Raw genomic sequence first — 22537 nt, forward strand, 5'->3', positions numbered from 1 at the left:
TACAGTCTACTATATGTGTACAAATGTGAATATATTTTAAATTTGAGTGATTTTCTACTTAATATTTTTCATTTAGTCTGATTATTATTGTGTGATAATAAACTCGTAACTCTTCATTGAAGCGTCACACCAGCCCCCTGTTGACTCACCTGTTGTGCTCCTCCGCCTCGCCCCGAGGACCTACATTCGGTCCCTGCCTGCCCGGCGGATGGATCTATCGTCCAACCTGGGCGATGACACGGAAAACCTGAGCAGCTTCTCCGCGATGTCGCTCCATCACGGGATGAAACTTCGGTCCAGGTGAGCGACACGACGCGAACATGTCATATTTAATATATGTGACGCGGACTCTGTGGATTTGCCTGGTTTCCCCTTGTTGTTGTGTCTCAGGGAGGAGAGCAGAGTCTCAGGTGATGCTCTCCATCACCTGTCGGGGCGTGTTCACCTCCGAGTAACGGCTGCCCTCCGCTAGCTAACTGCCTCTCCCTCCGCTAATGCCCATGGCTGTGTGTCCTCCACCTGCAGGCTGTGACTAATGTGATGGACAGCGACCGACAGAGAACTGAGAGAGACACCCCGCCTCAGCACTGGAGGAGCTGCAAGTTGATCATCGACCCCGCTCTGACCAACGGACTCTACAAAGTGTTCCGTTATGATGGACTGTCCTTCAACATCCCCGTGAGCTCTCCATCACCTGCGTTAAACAATGGCGTCGGGATGGTGTTTTCCACCATGTGTCATGTTGTTCCATCAGGATGTTAAACTGTGTTTGCTTCAACAGGTGGAGGACTTAGGTCTGTTCCCTGTGGAGACTGTCAGAGATCCACGCGTCAGCCGCTTGTGGAGCAGATCACGCGAGACCGAGCTAACAGTGCCCAAATTCAAGGTACATTCTTTATCATTATCAATACTAACAATATTAATTCGAATAATTAAAGTAATACAAATATGATAAAAAACACTTCTTTTAAATTGCGTTAAGATGAGATAAGCTAAAAGTGATTACGGACACTACATTGCATTACATTTACCTGATGCTTTTATCCAAATCGACTTTCAATAAGTATGTGAGTAAGTAAGTCAGTTTATCTATACAGCACCTTTCGAGAGCAGAGACGTCACCAAGTGCTTTGCAGGGTAAAATAATCATATATATGCTTACAAATAAGAAACAGAAAACACTATAAAAACAAATAGACAATTACACAAAGGCTAGTCTAAACAAACAAGTCTTAAGCTGCTTTTTGAAGGTTTCCACAGTGTCCACAGATCTTAAGACCAAAGGGAGAGAGTTCCAAAGGTTAGGAGCCACACAACTGCAAAAGTCTCCTTTAGTCCTTAGTCTGGATCATGTAAACACCAGCAAACCCCGATCAGGGGACCTTAGAGACCTGCTGGAGACATAGAGCTGCAGCACATCTCTAGTAGGCAGGTGCCTGACTGTACAGAGCTCTATAGCTGATCACAAGAACTTTGAATTGGATTCTGAATTTAATGGTTAGCCAGTGAATCGGTGTCAAATAAGGAGTTTAGCAGCAGCTTTTTGGACCACTTGGAAACGATCCAAGACTGAAGTGCATTCAACAAATTAGGGTACAGACCTAAAAAAATTATTCAATAATACATAAATGCAATCCTTAAGTCACCTAGTTGTTTATTTTTTCCTATCTATCTATCTATCTATCTATCTATCTATCTATCTATCTATCTATCTATCTATCTATCTATCTATCTATCTATCTATTAACAATAATAATAAATAGATTAACAATATTAACTAGATTAACAATATTAAACAATAATCATAATAATGATTATAATTATGGTTGTTGTCTGCCTGTGCTGTTTCAGGTTGATGAGTGGTACGTCGGCCCCGTTCCTCCCAAAGAGGTGACGTTTTCCAGGTTGAATGACAATGTAAAAGAGGCCTTCCTGACCAACATGTGCAACAAATATGGGAGTATTGAAGAAGTGGAAATATTTTACAATCCCAAGAACAATAAGCATCTAGGGATTGCAAAGGTGGTTTTTGACACAGTGAAGGCTGCAAGAGACGCTGCTCAGCACCTCCATCAGACGTCAGTGATGGGAAATATCATCCATGTGGAAGTTGATCCTAAAGGTAAAGCTCATTCCAGGAATACTTCACATATATAAATAGCAAAGAGTGTCATGGTTCATCAGTTGATTGTAATATGTCAACTTTTCTCAGGCGAAAACAGAACCCGATATCTCCAGCTCCTCTTGCGTGGCCTTTATAATCCCTGGATGTTGCCAGGTGGCAGCAGTGAGCAAACTCTGCAAGACTTGATTGACGGTTTGCTGGTAAACACAAGTCTGTTTGTAAATATTTGAACATTTAACTAGTATTTTATTCAGTATTTAGACGTCTGCTTTTCAAGAAATGTGTCTTTTAAATGTAATACTTGTTGGTTGTTTTGTGGATTTATCTGTATAATGTATGTTTTACAGAGCAGCGCAGCCACACAGCGACAGGGGAGTGTTTCCAGCCCCACCACCCCCGCCACACCCCTCTCTATGGACACAGCCTACTCCAGTATTTGGCAGGATACACCTTGCAGCTTTGGGCTCACGCCATGTTCTCAGGGAACCCCCCACACTCCTTGCCTGTCTGCCACTCCTCTCTCCCAGGACTCTTGCTACTCCAGTCTTCAGGCGACTCCTGTCCTCCAGGGGGAGCCCTCCTCCAGCTTTAGTGTTCACAGACCATTAAGACGAGAGCTCTGCCGTCTCAAACCTGGGAGGTATCGCAACAGATACAGCAACGTCTCTAAAGTCAACCTGGATTTGAAGCATCGCCAACCACAGCCGCCACACGCCCTTTCTTCTCAACTACAAACAAGAAGCCAGCAGCTTGAACTGTGGGGTCACAATGCTCAATCCTCCTCCCACAATAATGCACAACCTTCTTTTAACCTCACCTCCCCCCGTCAAGAGCCCAGAGACGGGATCACTTCTACCTCACGGACTTTACCTCCGACCTGTCACTCTTTTAGCATCCTGAACATTAATTTCCCAGCTGTTGAACAGACCGCAGCATCCCCCTCATCTGATGACCATGCAGTCATAACAGGATTACCTCCATCTGCTGGAAAAGGCTCCTCCAGCAACCCCCGAACACAGGTGGAGAGTTTGGACTCCCGCATTGAGAATTTACTGATCAACAGCCAGAGCACTGCCCCCTCATACTTTGCCAGACAGACTTCTGAGGCTGACGTGCACTCTCAGGACAGCCCAGAATCGCCTTGCTCTGCTCAAAGGTCCCCTTTCTCCGATGACTCCGGGGATCGGCTGCCTGACAGTCAAGCGTCTCTCAGTGAAAATGAAAATGATGAAACCACTCAAGCTGTATCGTTTCTTACACGAAACGCCCAGTCCCCCGCTGCACCAGAGTTCACAGATTCAGAGAGCAGGGCACACATGAACAATGATAAAGATGCTAAAAGTTTCCAGTCATTATCATGTCCGAAGGTAAGTCTTTAAGATCTCTATATACATCACGTTGAAAATAAAAGTAGTAGTTCTAGTTATTACCAGTGGCAGCAGAGAGGCTGGTAGTGTTTGCCTTGTGACTCTGTGTGTGTGTGTGTATGTGTGTGTGTGTGTGTGTGTGTGTGTGTGTGTTTGTGTGTGTATGTGTGTGTTTCATCCTGGCAAAAAGGCTGAATTAGAAGATAGAAAATTTACAATCCAAGAGCATATTGTATAATATAACTTTTAAAAGTAATGACAAAAGAAAAGGATAAAAAGAAACAAAGTATCAGCTAAAAGTAAGTAAGTAGGTTTTGATAGATGATTTACAAACAGACAACAGAGTTTCAACTCTTGGGTTCCTAAACTATCTATTATCCAAACTACGGTCTCCAGTCTGCATTGATGAATATCTAACATCAGAAGAGCTCAGTACTGATTCAGAAGTTTAACAATTGGTCGCTCAGCGTTGTGTGATCCCATCAGATCATGGTCTGAACCAGCTTTTATTCTCATCATACTCAGGAGCATCATGTAGTGAATCCAGAACACTCAGCCAACAGACCGTCTGGAGCTCTGACACCAAGAGAATACTCTCTTCCTCAGCCCCCCCCTGCAATTACAGCTGGATGCCGCCGTCCACCTTCTTTCCCCTTCCCCGTACCTCCCTTTCCCCCACCTCGCCTGCCAAATGGCACCATCCCCATCCCACCACCAGGCTGGATTCCCCCTCCTGGCCATGTTGGTATCTGCATTCCTCCTCCTCTTATACCACCTCCTCCTTCTATTCCTCCCCGAACAACAACGTTTTTGGGACCCCCTCCACCTTTGATGGCGCCACCTTCTGTTCCCCCTCCTGTGCACATGCACCCTTTATCCATGCCGCCGACAAGCCGTTTGGATGGGAGGAATCCTCCGAGGCATGGCTTCCTTCAACCGCCCTGGCCTGCTCCTCCTTTACCTAAGTTTAACCCATTTGTACCACCACCAGACTACCTGCTTGTGCGGGAAGACCCTCATAAAATCACAGTAGAAAAAGTTTTAGAAGTCCTCATGGATGAACTAAAGTCAATCATTAAGAAGGACATTACACGTAAAATGATTGAAGGGGTGTCTTTCAAGGCATTTGAGGAATGGTGGGACTCTCAAGAGAAAAAAACAAAGGTAAGTTCTTCACAGTGGTCAATGAAATCACCAGAATAAAGATGTTAAACTTTATTTGCCGCGATTATGGCAATACGTTCAATTTGTGGTATTTTATTCTTAAGATACCTGTTTCTCCTTTGAAAAATGGACCGGAAAGTGTGGATGACACAAACAAACAAATAAATCCCCTCAGTCATTTGAGTAGCAAAGGCAAAAAACCTCCACTACCGTCCTTCAAGGTAAAGTCAACTGTTCACTGTACTTTTAACCACTCCAGCATTTATCATCTTAGTGATAAATAACTCAATGTAATGTAAAATATCATTGTTATGCAGGTTAAAAGGAAAAGAGACGGTGATCTTGCCACACCAAAAGAGACGGACACTTTGTTGTCCTCTGCACATGAAATTTCTGGTCAGTGTTTTTTTAGTTCATCTAATGCTCATTTACCATATTTTCACTTCTTCATCTGTCTATTCTAGACTGTAGCTTTATCAGCTGTATTGCCCTCTTTCCACTTTAGATCTAAAACAGGGGGATGACACAATGAAAGCTGCATTGGAGAAGCCTAAACGCAGACATGCAAGGCCACACGAGCTGGACAGCGATGATGATGAAGGGAAAGAAGCAGAAGAAACGATGCCAGACAAGATGGAGGCTATTGTGCCTGAAGACAGCGCCTGTCAGAACCTGGTAAATAGGCATTTTTAATGAAAATAAATCATAAAAAATTAATAATGGCCTTTCGTTCATTAATAACGAAAGGCTGCAAAATAAAGTTATATTATATGTTGTATTTAGTGTGACAGAGAACATGACAATGATGAAGAGAGTAATCCTAACGAGGAAGAATTCGAAGTGGCACAACACACCTCAGAGGATGAATTAGCCGTCATCTCCCTGAGTGATGGATTGCAGAGCTTGGATGGCGGTATGTTACAAGGTCAAATAGCCACAACATTTACAAGTTAATAAAGAGTCACAAGCCTATGAATGCATGTTTTTGTTTCTGTTTTTCAATAACAGAGCTGTTCTCAGACAGCAGCTACTCCGGGGAAAGTGAGTACGAGTCGTCAGACTTCTACTCCACTGACTCGTTCTCCCCAGACAGCCTTGAGGACTCATCCTCTTCTAACCTCAGTCCTGAAGATGAAGAAGCCATGGAGGAGGAGGAAGAGGACGACAGTAGTCATAGTTGTATAGTTTTATCGTCAGATGAAGAGTCTATGGAGCTCGATCCTTCCCTTAACTCAGCGGCCCCGCTAACCCCTGGAGCTCAGCTTGATGTGTACCTGCAGGACTGGTCAGATCCATTCCAAACTGGAAATGGAGAGGAGAACCATTGCACAGACTGTCAACAAGACACACAAGACTTTGATGCTCTGATGGAGCTCCAAACCAGAGCATCCCATAACCTACAGCCCCCATCACCTCTTGGACTTCCAGGTTATATGTCTTACATGATTTAGATTGAATCAGTTTACTCAGTGCTGGGTGATAAAACCAAAAATGATGTCAAAATAAACCTTTTCATGAGTCAATATCAATAATTATCATGATAAATATCACATTTGTATTTATTTTGTTTTTAAAGACTAATTTGAGGGAAGGTTGTGGATTTAAACTCCTCTTTATTAGCAGTATAATAACTGTTGTTATATTGGTACTGATTAAAATTATATTATATATATGTATTTTATATATATATATTATACATATAAATATTGATGTAACTGTAAGAAGTTAACTGTTTCATGTCAGTCAAAGATGATCAAACTGATGTTATTAATTAGTATATACAATTTCCCCACATTTTCTGACATCAAATTGAGATCAAATCTGTCCAACTATTTCCAGATCCTGTTTAATGTGCATTAAATGCCTGTATATTCAGCATGCAGGAGTTCAATGATATCAGATGAACTGTTAAAAGGGCTGCATAGTTATTAATGAAGTCTTCCTTGTTATCTATCTGTGTAGCAACTGAGCCTTACCTTGACTCGGATATGGAGAGCCCTGGATGGTCGCTGGAGTCTCTGGAAACCATCGAAAACCTCAGGCCTCTCACTCCCAGTGGCTTCTTGGTGGAAAGTGACCCTGACATCCTGATTAAAAGCAAACCAACATCTCCGGCTGTGGAGGAGGTTGAACGACCGCAAACACCAGGCAAGCGAACAGTGGCTGAACTGGAAAGTGAGGAGTCAAATGAAGCCAGTGAATTCTTGTTCAGCTGCCCACTGAGCAGCGAGCTCATTCTAGCTCCACCTGACCTCCAAGCGGCCTCATATAATTTATACCAGGAGATACCGAAAACTCCTGGGAGAGAGGAGAGAAGTGGATGTACACAGTACAGCTCTGTAAGAACTCCAGCAACACCTGGCAGAGACACACATGTATCAGAACGTAGCACTGTGATGTGCTCACCTCTTAAAAGCTCTCCACTAATTCCAGCTTCGTCCAACAATCCATATATAATCGCTCCAAAGACTCCTGGAAGAGACATTGTCCTACCCCGAAGAGCAGTAGTCCACAGGAGGAAATCACAATTGGTGGCCACCTCACTGCCCCAGTTGGGTGACAACTATCTGGGAGGTTCTCCCATCACAGTGATCTCTCCATGCAGTCTCTCTGAATCTTCGTCTGATGGGAGGGGTGCATGGACCAATTCACGTGTGAGAACGAAGCCTTTGCAGGGGTTGGAGAATATGCTCGGCCTCATGGGTGAGGAGAATTCTGTATTTAGGCGAAAACAATGGCAGAGACTGAAGAGAAGATGGAGAACTCGTCATCGTCAGCGATCCCTTAAAAGACGTGCTAGTCCTCTCTCGTACCACAGTCTTCCTCACAGGGGGCGCTCACTGCGTGAGGAGTGGAGAATCCTTCATAGTATTTGGAAAGAGGGTCTGGATCAAGAAGATGCAAGGCTGCTACAGTTGACATTTGAGAGGCTGCAAGAGCAGGATAATGGTTTTTGGTGGCTCAGTGACACTCTCTGGATACCTCACCCTCATATCCTTTTTATTTAAGGTCAAATTTGGTCAGTGGTCCGTGTTTCAAGTCATTGATAATGTCTGCACAGGGGATGTGATTGTCTTTATAAGCTGTGCTGGGCCATACACAAATGAGTGATTGATTTTAATTTGAGTATGTGAGAGAAAAAAAACTACTAAAAAAAACTGCAAATAAAATACTAACCTCTGTAAAGCACATTGGGATATTGGTGAAAACACCCAATGTAAAAATAAATCTTGGATCCTCCCCTTCGCTTTGAACTGTTCCCTAATTGAACAGGATCGTTTTTGGCTCATGTTCCAGATTTCCATGAATCTGTCAAGTAGTTTTTGCTTAATCCTGCGGACAAACATACAAAGACACTGGAGTGGAAACTAAACCTCCTTGGTGAAGGAAGTTATAATTTCTGATGAACCAGTTGCTGAATGTGATTGATAAATTGTTTCTGTGTATCTTATGACATGTTTGATCTTCTTGACTGCTGCTCACTGACTAAAGTCCCCACAGAGCAGGGTGAGAAACAGAAACCATGGCCAAAGCACCGGACCGGCTCTGCTCGCACTGAGGGTTTCTATAAAATCAGCAGGAAGGACAAATTGAAATATCTGGAAAACACAAAGCTGGAGGTGGAGCTTCTATCCACAAGTACTCAGGTAGTTAACAGGGGGAACTGTGGAGATCTCAGAGCCCAGTTTAACCCGTTCAGTGATAACTGTCCACATATGTATGTCTGCAGGGAACATCTATTCCAGCCCAGTCATCCCTCTCACTGCTGCGTGCTGGATCTGGCTTCAGATGTGAACAGCGCCGCCTGATGTCCAATTTCAGCGTTGACAGCGATCTGCTCAAACTCAACCAGCTGAAGGTAAAAAAGATACCACTATCAGAGATATTATTGGTCGCTATTGACCTATTACAGATATATCTGTGTTGCTCAAAGTACGTCGTCTAATGTAAATTGTTAATAGTAAATACTATTAGTACAGATAAACACAGCCAATTCAAAAGATCTGCTTTCCTTTTAAAAGAAAGCTTACTCAAACCCTTTAAGTCCAAAGCGTTTGATATGAATGAGTTTCCGCTTGTTGCTTTCCTGAACCACACACTGTCTTTTTCTGAATTGTGGGAAAAGCAAAGGTAATACTATGTTAAATGTAAAACGGATTAGCCCTCTAAAGATACTTAGCTAGTTTGTTTGTTTGTAGATCTGCTGGTATTGGTATCTTGGCATGCAGCTGTATTTACAGACTTATAGTGAACACTAGTTGTGAATGCAATCTTTTTGTTTCGCTGTAATCTCTGTCCATATGTACCAACTATACTGCAGTCTAAATTAGACATTGATTTGAGTGATCATCTGAGACAAGTTAACTTTGGTGTTTGTATTTGCAGCAGTTGGAGCCTGTGTTAAAAAATGGTATTTGTCTCATTTTAACATTGTCATCCTTTGTATTTTCTTGTATCAGTTTCGAAAGAAGCGGATTCGTTTCAGTCGAAGTCACATTCATGAGTGGGGCCTGTTTGCGATGGAGCCTATAGCAGCAGATGAGATGGTGATTGAGTATGTGGGACAAATAATCAGACAGGTGAGACAAATGGACACTAATGACAAGGCTCAGAAACAAGTGTTTCCCCCCTAACAAGCTTCTTAACAAACCCCCGTCCTCCTGTTAGCTTTCTGTGAATGAACCCACTGCTCCACTGGGACCCCTGGTTGTTCTGGGTAGTTTCCAGGAGTGTGAGTCGAGTGATAAACAACACTGTTAGGAATAGACTTATCTGTTTTTTTTCCGCGTCAGGTCACTGCTGACATGAGGGAGCAGAGATATGAGGAGCAGGGCATCGGTAGCAGCTACTTGTTCCGGGTTGATGAAGACACCATCATTGATGCCACTAAATATGGGAACCTAGCTAGGTTCCTCAACCACAGCTGCAATGTGAGTGAGAGTTGAGAGATTTGTTTAATGTCGTTCTTAATGCAAAGTTACTTCACATCCTTCAGTGGCAGATCTAGGATTTTTTAAATCAGGCGCTATAAAGGAGCCACAGTTATATGACCAACATCTATGCACAACTCCTGATTGATTAAGATGCACATTTAAGATATTCCTGGTTTCCTGTTAGCTCTATAAAACCACATATCATTGAACATATTTTGAAATGTTTTCCTTGTACAGCACATCCTGTTCTTCAAAAAAGTTTAGAAAATAATTCTTAACAAAATCATATTGGTTTTAGTTATTGTTAAGTTTTTTTTAAAGACAACTGACACTCCAGGGGCCACTCAGATTTCAGCTGGGGCCAGTGCCCCTCTGACCCCACCCCTGGAACCGCTCTTGACATTCTCATCAAAACGTTTGCACTCATTATTATTATTTCTTTTGTCCTGCAGCCTAACTGCTACGCTAAGATTATCACTGTGGAGTCTCAGAAGAAGATCGTGATATATTCCCGGCAGCCGATAAGCATCAACGAGGAGTTAACATACGACTACAAATTTCCCATCGAGGAGACAAAGATTCCTTGCTTGTGTGGAGCAGAAAACTGCCGCGGCTCCTTGAACTGATCTCCAATGAAGTGTCCTTGTTATGTCATGAGCCAAAGTTGCCTGAGGTACTGCACAATATAAACACAGACATGTGTCAAAAAAGCCATTTTATTACTATTCAGACAGTACAGTTGATAATTTAGAAAAGCACTGCAGCTTGGTTAATAATAATTTTAAATTGTTTCATTATAGAACACTACATTTGGTTGTATTTGTTTATTAAGTTCATGAACACAATTGTTCACACATTGCAGTTGTGTGCAACAGCACACTGAAGGCCTCTGTTACAATGAAATATCTGTTGACCTCGTTGTCCTAATGATAACATGAAAGTATTGTTAAATGTTTTCGGTCATTAGAGCTTCAACTGTGATTTGCTTGAGTCAAGCTTGTATCAAAAATGTTGGTGGTGTTAATATTTTATAATAAGAAAGCATTTCTTTATGAATGTTTAGTGTTGATGAGGTAACATCAAATAAAGATTTGAATAATAAAACAAGCAGGTCACAATAATATCTGGTAACAAGGACCCTCCACAGAAAGTGTCTTTTCATATTTAATACATAGTCATTGAGTCTAACACAGGGTTCACATGTTCTCTGTAACTCCATTCGCTGTCAGGATCGTCAGGTTTCCTCTGGCTTGCTGGTCGGCTTCAATAGCTTCAAAAAGAGATTTGAAGTTTCCTGCTCCGAAGCCCTGTGAGCAAATAGAATATATTGTTATGCACTGAGAACAGTACACTGATCACACAGAGCAGGTGTTTTAAAAACATGTATCTCCCTGTGTTCATCTTCCCAGCGGCACCCTCACCTGATGGTTGTGTCTCTGAATGACCTCTAAGAACACAGTGGGGCGATCCTGAACTGGCTTGGTGAAGATTTGAAGTAAATAACCGTTGTCGTCGAAGTCCACCAAGATATTCAGCTCCTGTAAATGTAGTGTTGACACAGTTGTGTACCAACTGCAGTGATCTATTCACATTTTGCCCAAAAATTCACTGTGACAGGAGAATAAATTAACTTATGTTACGTTTTTAAAAACACAGTTAAGTTTTGACAAAGCATAAAAGCATTCGTCCTCCATGCTTTTAAAAGAATATGGCTGAGACTCTGACCTGCAGGACGTCCAGGTCCTCTGTGATTCGGAGCTTTGAGTGTTTTAGATTCCCCCTCAGCTGCTCGTAGTAGGTGTCCGGCACCGACATGAACTCCATCCCACGCTCCTTCAGGTTACGAATCTGCAGAGAAGGAATCCATCAGGGCGTTGTGTTTTTGCCGCTGCAGGGATGCATCCACATGCAAAAGCAAACACAGTATTTCCCAGACTTACTGCAGGGATGATATCTGATGTGTTCATGGCTATATGCTGCACTCCTGGACCTCCATAATACTCCACATACTCCTATAAGTGAAAACATATGGAAAGGACACCATCTATTCAACTGTAATCAAAGGAGTAAAATTGTGTCTAGTCCACTTATTTGTGGAGGTGTAAACTAACATGCCTGAATCTGAGATTTTCTCTTCCCGATAGCCGGCTCGTTGATGGGCATCTTCACAGTCTCCTCATAGTTTGCCACTACGATGGATCGCAGGGCACTGAACTCTGTCTGAAGCTGTTTGTCATCCACTGACCAGAAGCGGTGAAAGAGAAGGTTCCTCTGGTACCTGTAAGATCAGGAACCAGATCAACACGGGAACAATTAAAACACATGCACCTTATTTTAAATCCTTTTAAATTCAATGCTTCTGCTTTGTTTTGTTTTTAAGGGTTTTGAGATCTGCAGCCTGATACATATAAATGAGTGATATATTCAGACTTGAGCCAAAAACCTCTGGTATGTGTTCCACCCCCTGTCTGAAGGATCAACCAATGATCTTGCTCATTTTGAGAACTGCCTTTTCCCACCTACTTATTCAGCATAGAAACAAGATCCAGATGTGGAAAACCAGTGGGGACCTTCTTAAAGAAAACTCATGAGTCATGCTGATGCTGCCTTAGAGTTATGCAAGAGTCAGATGGTCGTTGACTCTGCTATCTATCAACTTCACATGCTTCTTCCCGTGTTGGATGTTTCTACTCTTTAAGTCCTTTACCATTCCACCACTGGAACCATCTCGTCGTCTGGCTGGTTTCCCACAACGTGATCGATGAAGTTCAGTTTTCCACTGGGACTGAATGGACAGACAAAAGCGAAACCGCACAAACACACAACATTGATAAGTTGGGATTCAGACAGAAACATGTATGTTATAAGCCTGTGGAGAAACACATTAACTCACAGTTTGGCTAACGAAGGGTCCTTGAACAGAGCGGGGAGGAATCCTGGCAGGAACAGCCCAGTGTATCCTGTCCTCTCTACAAACGTGTGTGTGGTGTCACCATACTGCAGCAAACACAAGAGGGTCTATAATCCTGCGAGTGCTTCAGTTTATCATTAGCTAATTTCAGGATGTGTCAGCCTACATTCAACATCTTCATATTTGAGTATGAAGATGTTGAATGTAAATTCATAGGATTCCTTCTCAGCGACTTCTCTCACCGTCTGAAGCACAGCCAGTCGGACTTTCCCATATTTGTCCTCCAAAGTGTGAGCCTCCTTTACGATAAGTGCACCTCGCTCACGGGCTTTCTGAGAATAGAGAGACTCTTAGTGTGTTGAGAGCAAAACGAACAGCAGTCATTTAAATGCAGCAGCGAAGTGTTACCTGCACAAGGAGGTCACAGTCCTCCACTGTAAAGGCGATATCCTTCACTCCATCCCCATGCTTGACCAAATGGTCTCCCATCTCTGAGGGGGGGAAAATCTTAGTCATTTGCAAGTTTAGTGCAAAATCTATAAGTTGAAGTAAATAGTACGTACCCCCTTAAGTCCCAACATGTGACCAATATAATCCATATGTTCATATTATAAATAATGTGTCTGCACAAAATAATTACTTTGTGGGCACAATTTTATATCTGCATAATAAAAGCATGATTTGATTATGCTTTGAAACCCACGGTGGTGTGTTCCTTGGTTGCATTTATAGCTTTTTAAGAGAAGCAGGAATTTTATTATGTGACATTCCAAGGTAATTCATATTTTGTGCTTATAACTTAAGATGAAAATATCAGCACATGGGATTTTTCTTCAGATCTTTTTCATTGGGTTTAATTGAATGTGATTTCTGGTGGCAGGCTATGCAAGGTATCACAAAATGTATGAGAGACATTAAAGTGTCTGGTTTAATTATAATCCCTTCTACCCAAAACTATTAAAATATCGGTGAACACACATTTGTAGATTAACTTAAAGTATTGACGTGAATTGTGAGGGATACATTTCTTACAGTATGTTGTTCAGATTCTCAATGTAGGCTACATGAACAGTGATTTTCATAATTGCATCTGCTCTTTTTGTAGCATTTTATAGTCATGTAAATTATGACATCAAAGAAATGTTTTTCCTAAACATGATAAATTAATTTATATCTGACTGCATATACAAATGATTAATTATAAAAGAAGTAAATGTTAAGATAATATGACCAATTTTCCTTTTTCTTTGGAAGTTTTGAAAAAATTGTGTTTTGTAACACGTTTGGAAAAAACAAATACATGTTTCAGCTTTGACCACATAGTGAACCCACTGCAGCATCAGTGAAGTCGTACCTTTGTTGTCAGGATTCAGGGCAGATGAGAACACATAAATGATCTGTCGGAAACACAAAATGACGACATTAACACAATAAAAGCAAAAGTACCTGCAAGATTATTTTAGATGTTCTCCGTAGAGTTACATTTATAGACCATATATTTTTATATCTGTACATTGACAATAACCAGTGACATTCAAACTCCCGTTCTACTTCCACAGAGCAGTGATTCTTGTTATTTTCTTGTTATTGATCTGAAGGAAATCTTCTCCTGCTCCTGGTGCATCCTCTGTCTGGTGTGTTTTTTTTTTTTTTTTTACCTTGCCTTGTTTCACTGCATGGGACACCACCTCGCGGCTGCCTGTCTCCAAACCCTGGTAAGCCAATGGCTCAAATCCCAGCTTATTGCAGTAAAACGATGCTGCCTGTTGAAGAAAACAATTTTTACTCAGCAGAATAAAACCCATTGAGATGTTTTATTTAAATTTGTACCTCAAACTAAGCATGCTCGAAAGTGGCTGGCTTTTAACTGTCTGATAGCGCCCCCTGCTGGTGACTACTGAGCCTTTACTCGGTTTATGCAATAATAAGTTAGAAGCGGTTAGGTTTAGTATTTTAGATGCTGGGTCCCCTCCACCCCTCTGGAGAGCCAATAGCCGTGCTCAATGTATAGTCTACCCCTTATTCTGCAGGAGAAGTAGGTTAAGGGGAAAAATGATGTGCTCCAAAAAGTGGCTGGCGAGCAGGAGTTAGTTAACTTACTTGTTTTGCATTTCCGACCCAGAATGTTAGGTGATCGAAGCAGAGGAGCCTGCCCTTCTCATGCTGGAGACATGAAGACATAATGGTTTCATAGATAGGTCACTGATGGAAGATCAATTTTCAACTTATATTGCTATATTAGATAAAGGGGGAAATTATAGCAAAATGGAACTTACAAATGCTGAATTAGTAGCATTAACATCTTAGTGTTAATGCTTCAATTTCGCACTTGATGTCAACATACTCGATAACCTCTTAGAATTCTGTAGCTTAACAATGATTATATTACTTACCTTTTCTCCTTTGTCTGTGTATGTTGTCTACAAAAGAAAGCGCATCATAACATTATTATAATAAAAGGAAAAGTAATAAATAAACTGTCAAATATTCTGATGTCTTCGTACAAAGCACAACAGATTAATAAAGGGTAATAATGATATAATATAGATAATAACGAGAAGCAAGTCAAAGAAATTCGATTCTGGTAACTCACCATGTTGCTCCTGGTGACCTGACCTGATTGACAGAATGAAATCCACAATGACTTCCAAAGTTGAGAGGGAAGTGTTTAAATCGACGGCCGCCAGTGAGGAGGAGGGATTGGAGGAGGAAGATGAAGAGGAGGGAGGGAAGCGTACTGAGGCTTGGTGCACTTTTGCTGTTACACAATGACTAATCGGGGAAAACATGGTGACACGCAACAGGTCTCAGCATGACTTATTTCACTGTCAGTCTGATGTTACGGAATATGATGCCTGATGAATGTCCCATCAGGCAATATATCCGTCAAGAGATGTGTGGTAACTCTTATTTAGCAAATAAAAAAATGTAAAAACGCTGAAATGGATGATTTTTCTTTTAATGGCTTCTGTTTTGTGCATTATACATTTTGGTTTTATTATTTAGGAATAAAGGTAAACCTGTTTCTTCAAAATGACACAAAGACCTGTCTGAGGAGGTGTAGAATTACAGATGCATTTTTCTGGAAGAAGAAAAGAAGCAGGGCCATGTGTTAGCGTTTAGTGGCGAGAGGAGGCTCACTCATACTGCGCTCTCATTGGCTCAGTGCTGTGGAGTCAAGTGAACCCTTGCGTGCTGTGAAATGCCCCCATCCCATCAGTCCTCCCCATATTGTTTCTCTAGTATTCCTAATTGTGATTTCTTCAGCTGAGAAAAGACTTAAAAAAGATATCCTGAAAAAGAATCAAAAGCCATCCTATAGACTCCTGGTGTGAAAACCTAATTCAGTGAGGCAAACGCAGGAGAATTATCAGTAACCAAACAGATCAATAAGAGAGATGATAGCTGGGAATGAAAGAGGTCGGCTGGTGCCAAGGTGCAGCCAGCAGGGTTGGATTCAGTCTCTTGAAAAACAAGTTTTTATGTCAACAGAACAGAAAAAAATCTCATATGTTTCTCTTGTGTCTCAAAACCCCTGAGAACCACATACAGTACAGTTACAACTCAACTTCTTGTATTTACAATCACAGTATCCACATTTAGTTTAGTTCTTTATGATGAAACATGAAAACTGAACCGATTTTTAGATTCTATAACTGAGTAATGTAGCAAATAGTCATCAGTGTGAAAAGCTGCATGCATTAAACTACTGATAAGACAAAATGGAAGCAGGAAAACACCTTTCTCCCTCAGTCTCAATGCCAGACAACAGAGTGTTTACATAAACATAATTGTTTTTTTTGTCCCTTTTGGGACTCCATGAATTTGTAATCCAAAAACCACCAGATAAGAGATAAGAGAGGATTTCCACAAGGACATAACATTCCTTCATTATCTCTGCACTAAACCTTTTAAATTTATGGAGCCAGACAACCAGAACGACCTTGGAGCTATCTGAGATTAGCCTACACACATAATTTGTGTGTGTGTGTGTGTGTGTGTGGACCACAAACCACACACACACTGTGAACTCCTGTGGTAACATACCCCTGTATAACAGACACAGAAAGGGACCAACCCCCTGATGACAACATCTTTTTTTAATCTGAGGTCATTATTTTGTGTGATTACTCTGATTATTTGATCCTAATCATTAGACAGGGTCAGTGCTCATTATTTAAAAGACAAAATACTGACATGAGCTGGTGAGCAGTTTCTTTTCATCTGTTGTCCGTATGTAAGCATTGCAGGTTTCTTGGTCGGGTGTTACAGCGCTGCATTTCACTGACAGCTCACTAACTACTAATGAGACTTTGGAGCTCAGCGCTCCCACTGCGGCCGTCCCTGAAGATCTTTGTTTTTCATGTTTGTAACCAGCTGTTGTCATGGGCTGCAGGGACACACATGCAGACAGAGGAACATTACATCATGGATTAAATAAATACCGATGATTGTAAAACCAAGGCCATCGGATAATTTAATTGGTTTATAGCTCAGAAGTAGTTTCCTGTAGTTTAAGTGCCGCTGGTCAGAGCTATTCAAGGATTTTATTGCTCTCATAGCTTGCAGTGCTGTTGTACAACATTGTTTTCAAACATTTCCTTATGCATCACTCTGCTTTACATTACGTTACAAGCCATAACTCCCCTGGTGTCCAGTCTCTCTAAGGACAGACACCTCAGTCAATTAGGACCTTCCCCCACGGCAGCACTTCTCACACTGTTGTAGTGGCTCAGCTCAAGGTAGAACTGTGAAGACAAGAAACAAACATGAGTAAATCTTCCTCCGACATGAATCCGCAGATACTGGTGAACGGTGAACACCCGGAGCATCAGAAGGCGCAACAGCAGGAGCAACAGCAGGAGCAACAGCAGGAGCAACAGCAGGAGCAACAGCAGGAGCAACAGCAGGGCACAGACGATGCTGCAGGAGAGGAGCACATTTCTTCAGGTGGTCCGGATAATGGATGCTCTTCAGAGGACAACGCTGCTCCAGAGAAGGAGATGCAGGTTAAGCTGCAGTCCGTTTTCCAGCAGGTACGTGGGCAGATCAGATCACAAGGGGCCACGAGGGCTCCAAAGAGCAGCATCCTGGAGCTGGTGCAAAGAGTCAAAGACAAAGAAGTGGAGGGAGCACAGATGGTCAGTGAACCTGAGGGTGGGGATGTCTACAGTGAAGAGAATAGACTCTCAGAGATGAATCTAAAGGAGCAGGAGCTGTGTGCAATGTTTGAGCAGAAGCTTGAGGCCAGTAAAAAAGCCTGGAGGGATGAGTATGAGCAGCAGATTTCTCAGGCGTGTCGAGAAATGCAGGCCTACACCGATAAGGCTCTGAAAGACATGGAGTGCAAGCTGCAGAGCTGGCAGCCCCACACCGTGCAGCAGACACGTCCAGGAGAACAGCAGGAGAGCAAAGGGCCAGACAGGAAGCAGAAGCCTCCAGCTGCAGCTCCTTCACTGGCCGCCAGGAGAGGGAGGGTCCTGACTCGGACCATGACCACCATCATCCCCAAAACGTGCACTCCCGTCATCATGGGCCCACGTGCCAAATCAGAAACACTGACCTACTCGAGGGCCGTGAGGTCACGATTTCTCCCCAGGGATCTGACCTTCTCCTCACCAGGGAACAAGGCTCATCAGAGCCACAGGCCGCTGCCCCCGACTCACCCCCAACCACACCATCAGTGCAGAAAACCTGTCTGGGGCAAAAACAACGCATGAAACCCAAACAAGGAAATCGTACTCATTCATGCAACTGACGGCAACCACGACCGTCACATTGAAAACTGTCATACATAAATAAAGAGGGGCTTTGTTGATATGTATTCCCTGTGACCTTTAGTGAACCTGCTTCACCACTGGGCAAGTTTGGCAAAATGAAAATGCATTTACTCATTTGTATGTGTTAAAAACAATAAAAGATTTTTTGGGCTTGAAAAAAACAAAAGCTTTTCATTTCAACACAGTTCTGAGGCCTTATTATTGATTGAAGACAAATAGACAGTATTTAGTTCTTTGTGAACCATTCGAAGCACCTTCATCCAGTGATGCAGAGCTTTTGCTATCACACATACAAGCTTGGGCGGATTTGCGGTTGAGCATCTTGCCTGGGACAATCCGGAATGCAGACTGGAGGCGCCAGGGATCGAACCACCGTAACCCTGAGAGTTCTGAGCAGGGGCCTTAAATGATCCTCTACTTTTTACTACTAGGTATGTTTAAATAAAGGTTGTTCAATGTGAACTTTAATCCTCTCAAATGAGAACTTTTACTCTGTACATTAACCAGTTTTGGTAACTGTATGAGCTTGCCAACAGGTGGCAGCATTTCCTTTGTCACCGCCAGATGAACAACGCCTCGATTCCTTCTTCTCTAAGAGAGCAATGAAGCAGTTTTATAGCTTGATGAGTAACATTTATACATTTTTCACACATATTTATTTAAACTGTGTATCTGAGAGTAGGTTTCTCTAGTGATCCTGTTTGTTGACTGGAAAGGTTCTTGTGCATTGGTTGTAGGTTTTCTTTGTCTCTTTATAGTTTTTAACCTGAACCTAATTCTAACCCTAAACCTAAAACCAAGTCTTAACCCTCAAACAGTACATTGAATTTGTGAAGACCAGCCAAAGTGTCCTCACAATGATTGTATTGAACTAAAGGTGGCCCTCATAACTATATATAGAAACGCTTGCACATACACACTAGAGAGTTCATTGCACATGTGTCATGACCATGAATATTGAGGTAAAACAGGTTTGGTAATTGTACATCTTGACCAACAGGTGGCAGCAGTTGCTTTATATGGGCTCATATGTCAACCTGTTCTAGTTCATACATTACACAGTTGACCCTGAATGGTGACTACAATGGTTCACAACATAAATAAATGGTTTAGTATAAATTTGTGATGAAACAGTGAAGACAACTTGACCCATGAGGTCAGTAACTTAGACCAAGTTAGAAGCCAGAGGGAAAGTTAACTAGTATAATCCACACACTGCTGCCCCTCAGTGGCTGAGGACTGATCAGCTCCCAGGGAAGAAGAAAACGTGTAACAAGTGAATGTAAACAAGGCAGCGATAAAAGAGCCCTGTCAATCTGCACAAACACCTTATACCCAGTTTAAACATCCAAGTGGCCTCCTCATGACCGATTCAAGATTTAAATCATTTTAATGAAATCAAATATGCTTATTTTATTGATGTATTTGTTGTTTTTGTAATTATATCGGCCGCTTCTACGCACTTGTTTTATATCTTTGTTTTTCCATCACCTCCTGCATTAACTTGATTAAATTTGCATTTGCATGTATTTTTAAGTTTTTATGTCGGTGAAGCACTTAGCCAACCTGTTATCAAAAAGTGCCATACAATCAAAGTGTATTATTTATATATAAATACAACAACAACAAAGCTTACCATGTGCTGATGTGGACAGATTGACTTAGAGATGTTTTGATTTCTGATGTTCTAACATGTCATTTTCTTCCTTCTGCGGAGGATCAAACACACACCTGCTACATTTTAGAATTGACATTCTCCAGCATGTTCCACAAACATCACAAGGGATCACACCCCGATGGCAAAGGTAACTTTCGTGTGAGGGAGGTGATCTGAAGCCGGTCGTTTCCCCCTGATGCAGCAGCTGAACTGGCAACGGGACCAGCCAGTCACAGGAGAAGCATTTAGTCGTGAAGCAGGCATGGCAGCAGCGTGCCTCGACGCCCGACCTTCACAATGGAAGGGATAGAGAAGGATGTGAAGAGGATCTTTGTGTCTAAGGGACGATGAGCCCTGAGCAACCACATCCGGAGGGGACAAGAGCCCAGCACATTCAGGTCTGGCCAAGATACGCTGCCCTCGGAAGCAGCATCTCTTGCCTAATGATACCCAGCAGCAGCAGCAGCAGCAGCACTCATTACCATGCACTGTGCAGCAACACGGCCCTGGTCCTACCTTCAAATATCCATGATAGATAGACAGACGCATACATAAGATATGACTGCGGATAAAGTCCAGAGAATTGGGTCTGGCCTTTGCTTTTCACACAAGCACAATGCAGCTGGAGGTTCTCTGCACAGATGCGTTCACAACAAATCCTCCACATTAGTCAGACGAGGGGTGGTGCCGCAGGCGGAGGCAGGAAGTAATATATTAATTCTGATGGGGAGATCACCTGGTTTTCTTGACAACACCCAAACACTAGTGTTGGCTCTTATCACCACAAACATTTCTACATGACACTGCTTTTTATTGGGAGATATTTGTTTTATTTTTGTTTTTATCATTTTAACGTCTGTGGCATGTTGCTGCATCCAGCAGGAGATCCCTGCTTCTCACATCGGATTCTCTCTTCCTGCAGACTTTATACTAGGGGACCAGCCGGAGCCTCTCACTTGGACATTTGCTTCACACATGAAAGCAGCTCTACCTACATACGTTGTGAACATGATCAAGTTGGTTCAATGCAAAAACTTAAGTTCAAGTGCTGCCTGAAAAACACGAGTAAAATGAACTTCAAGGTAACCGTTGTTTAGCAAACAAAGATAAGTTGTACAAGTTGTTAAACTATTTCATCTCACATTTTTCACATAAAATAACTCAAGCAACTAAGCAATTGACCCTGAGTTTTCAAGTTAAGTACGCTGATGTTTTTAGTTTCCCTTATTTTGTGTAATAATAGCATGTTTACCAGTTTCCATCAACATTACACTGAATAAACTTACAAGTTATCTGTTCCAAACATACATACCCTAAGCCTAACCCACACATTATGTTTATATTTCCACATATGTGCCACATATATAAGAGGTTATGGCCTTTACAGTACAAGTTATATCCTCTTACTTATTTTCTCAGCTGACTAAAATCCTCCTATACACCCAATCAGATCCAGTCAGTGGTGTAATGGGTGGAGTGGACATGACCCTGAACAACAGTGAATAACAATGACAGGCATGAGGTGGGTGGGTGGGTGGGGGTGGTCCATTTGAAAGCCCTGATTTCCTAATCACTTCTTGGAATGTGCCAAAAGATAACGACATTATCCCTGAAACACTGATCTCATACAAATTATGTTCTTTTCTGCTTTTGTTCTCGTTTGTTCTCAAGGTCCGAACAATTGCAGTGAGAGGCCACTTCCAGGTTACACCAGAGATCACTGAGACAAGCTGATTTCAACTGGGACCCCTGAGCAGACGTGGTAACAATTTACCGTTCATTTATGGGGAAGGAGTCAAGGAGGGAGACTGGGGCTGTTGGTGTGTATTGGACACTCAAGTGGCCAATTTCGGGAGGCATGATTAGACGTGTTACGCCCCATTATTCGTGAAACCTTTTTTGATAAGATATGTGGTGATGTGGCTCCGTTTTCAACGTCTGTGGTGTCTCATTCATCACTGTCAGAACAGATTCAAGCAGAAGGAAAGGAATATGAAGATAAATGAGGCTGTGAATGTGAGTGGATGGAGCCTTTAGCTGGTTTCTCTCTAAGTCCAGAACTGCAAAACAAAATCACAGGGGGCAAACTGTGAGGGTTGCGCTCATACTTACTTCACATTCACATCACAGCTTCAAATAACAATTGTTTTCATTTCTGAATGATGAGACATTTATTGTCTTGGATAACTGTTTGGTCTATATGATGTTGGAAAATGTCTGTCATAGTTTTCCTGAGAGTGAGATGACGTCTGTGCCTGACTTGTTTTGTTTGACCAGCAGCCCAAAACCCAGAGGTATTCTTATTGTACTTTCATTGTCGATTAAGAAAACCAGGAATTGTGCACATTTGAAATGCTGCCTTGGAGAGATAAAGGCTCGTTAACTTTTGAAAAATTTGTTCAAGGAATTCTTTGATTTCAAGAGTTCCTCGTGAAGTCTCTGTTTATCAGCTAATTGATTATTTGTGTGGTGTCCTGACAACTGATAGCTTTGTAACATGTGAGTTTGTTTTGAAGGTAACAGATTTAGGAGCAGAGGGGTTGAGGTCACATAAATGAGACAGGAACGATAATCTCCTTCTTTAAGATGGTTCCACTGT

General features: G+C 42.1%; 2 protein-coding genes across 2 annotated transcripts; one reads left to right on the top strand and one right to left on the bottom strand.

Annotated features, from left to right (window-relative positions):
• The first annotated feature begins 208 nt into the window (after positions 1-208).
• LOC133933919 (histone-lysine N-methyltransferase SETD1B-A-like) lies at positions 209-10357 on the top strand. Its single transcript, XM_062381142.1, has 19 exons — positions 209-300; positions 391-451; positions 526-678; positions 782-886; positions 1852-2122; positions 2213-2325; positions 2473-3492; positions 4018-4656; positions 4761-4877; positions 4974-5052; positions 5162-5331; positions 5440-5569; positions 5665-6084; positions 6619-7647; positions 8140-8303; positions 8387-8515; positions 9117-9236; positions 9450-9587; positions 10043-10357. Exons 1-19 carry the CDS (start codon positions 209-211, stop codon positions 10214-10216), a joined length of 5124 nt encoding a protein of 1707 aa, XP_062237126.1. The 3' UTR covers positions 10217-10357.
• A 42-nt stretch (positions 10358-10399) lies between these two features.
• hpdb (4-hydroxyphenylpyruvate dioxygenase b) lies at positions 10400-15216 on the bottom strand. Its single transcript, XM_062383376.1, has 14 exons — positions 15095-15216; positions 14895-14921; positions 14602-14664; positions 14160-14264; positions 13856-13898; positions 12910-12992; positions 12744-12833; positions 12484-12587; positions 12298-12375; positions 11706-11868; positions 11531-11602; positions 11316-11438; positions 11012-11128; positions 10400-10897 (listed from the first exon to the last, which is right to left on the bottom strand). Exons 1-14 carry the CDS (start codon positions 15095-15097, stop codon positions 10787-10789), a joined length of 1182 nt encoding a protein of 393 aa, XP_062239360.1. The 5' UTR covers positions 15098-15216; the 3' UTR covers positions 10400-10786.
• Positions 15217-22537: the final 7321 nt, after the last annotated feature.

The sequence above is a fragment of the Platichthys flesus genome, chromosome 3 (genome assembly GCF_949316205.1).
Source record: "Platichthys flesus chromosome 3, fPlaFle2.1, whole genome shotgun sequence".
Classification (NCBI taxonomy): Eukaryota; Metazoa; Chordata; class Actinopteri; order Pleuronectiformes; family Pleuronectidae; genus Platichthys; species Platichthys flesus.

Coding starts and splice junctions, on each gene's coding strand:
- LOC133933919 (XM_062381142.1), top strand. CDS start 209: ATGGATCTATCGTCCAACCTGGGCGATGACACGGAAAACCTGAGCAGC. Junction 3,493..4,017: donor AGTCATTATCATGTCCGAAG/GTAAGTCTTTAA, acceptor CATCATACTCAG/GAGCATCATGTAGTGAATCC. Junction 8,516..9,116: donor TCAAACTCAACCAGCTGAAG/GTAAAAAAGATA, acceptor TTCTTGTATCAG/TTTCGAAAGAAGCGGATTCG.
- hpdb (XM_062383376.1), bottom strand. Junction 14,665..14,894: donor ACACAGACAAAGGAGAAAAG/GTAAGTAATATA, acceptor TCATGTCTCCAG/CATGAGAAGGGCAGGCTCCT. Junction 10,898..11,011: donor TTCAGAGACACAACCATCAG/GTGAGGGTGCCG, acceptor ATTTGCTCACAG/GGCTTCGGAGCAGGAAACTT.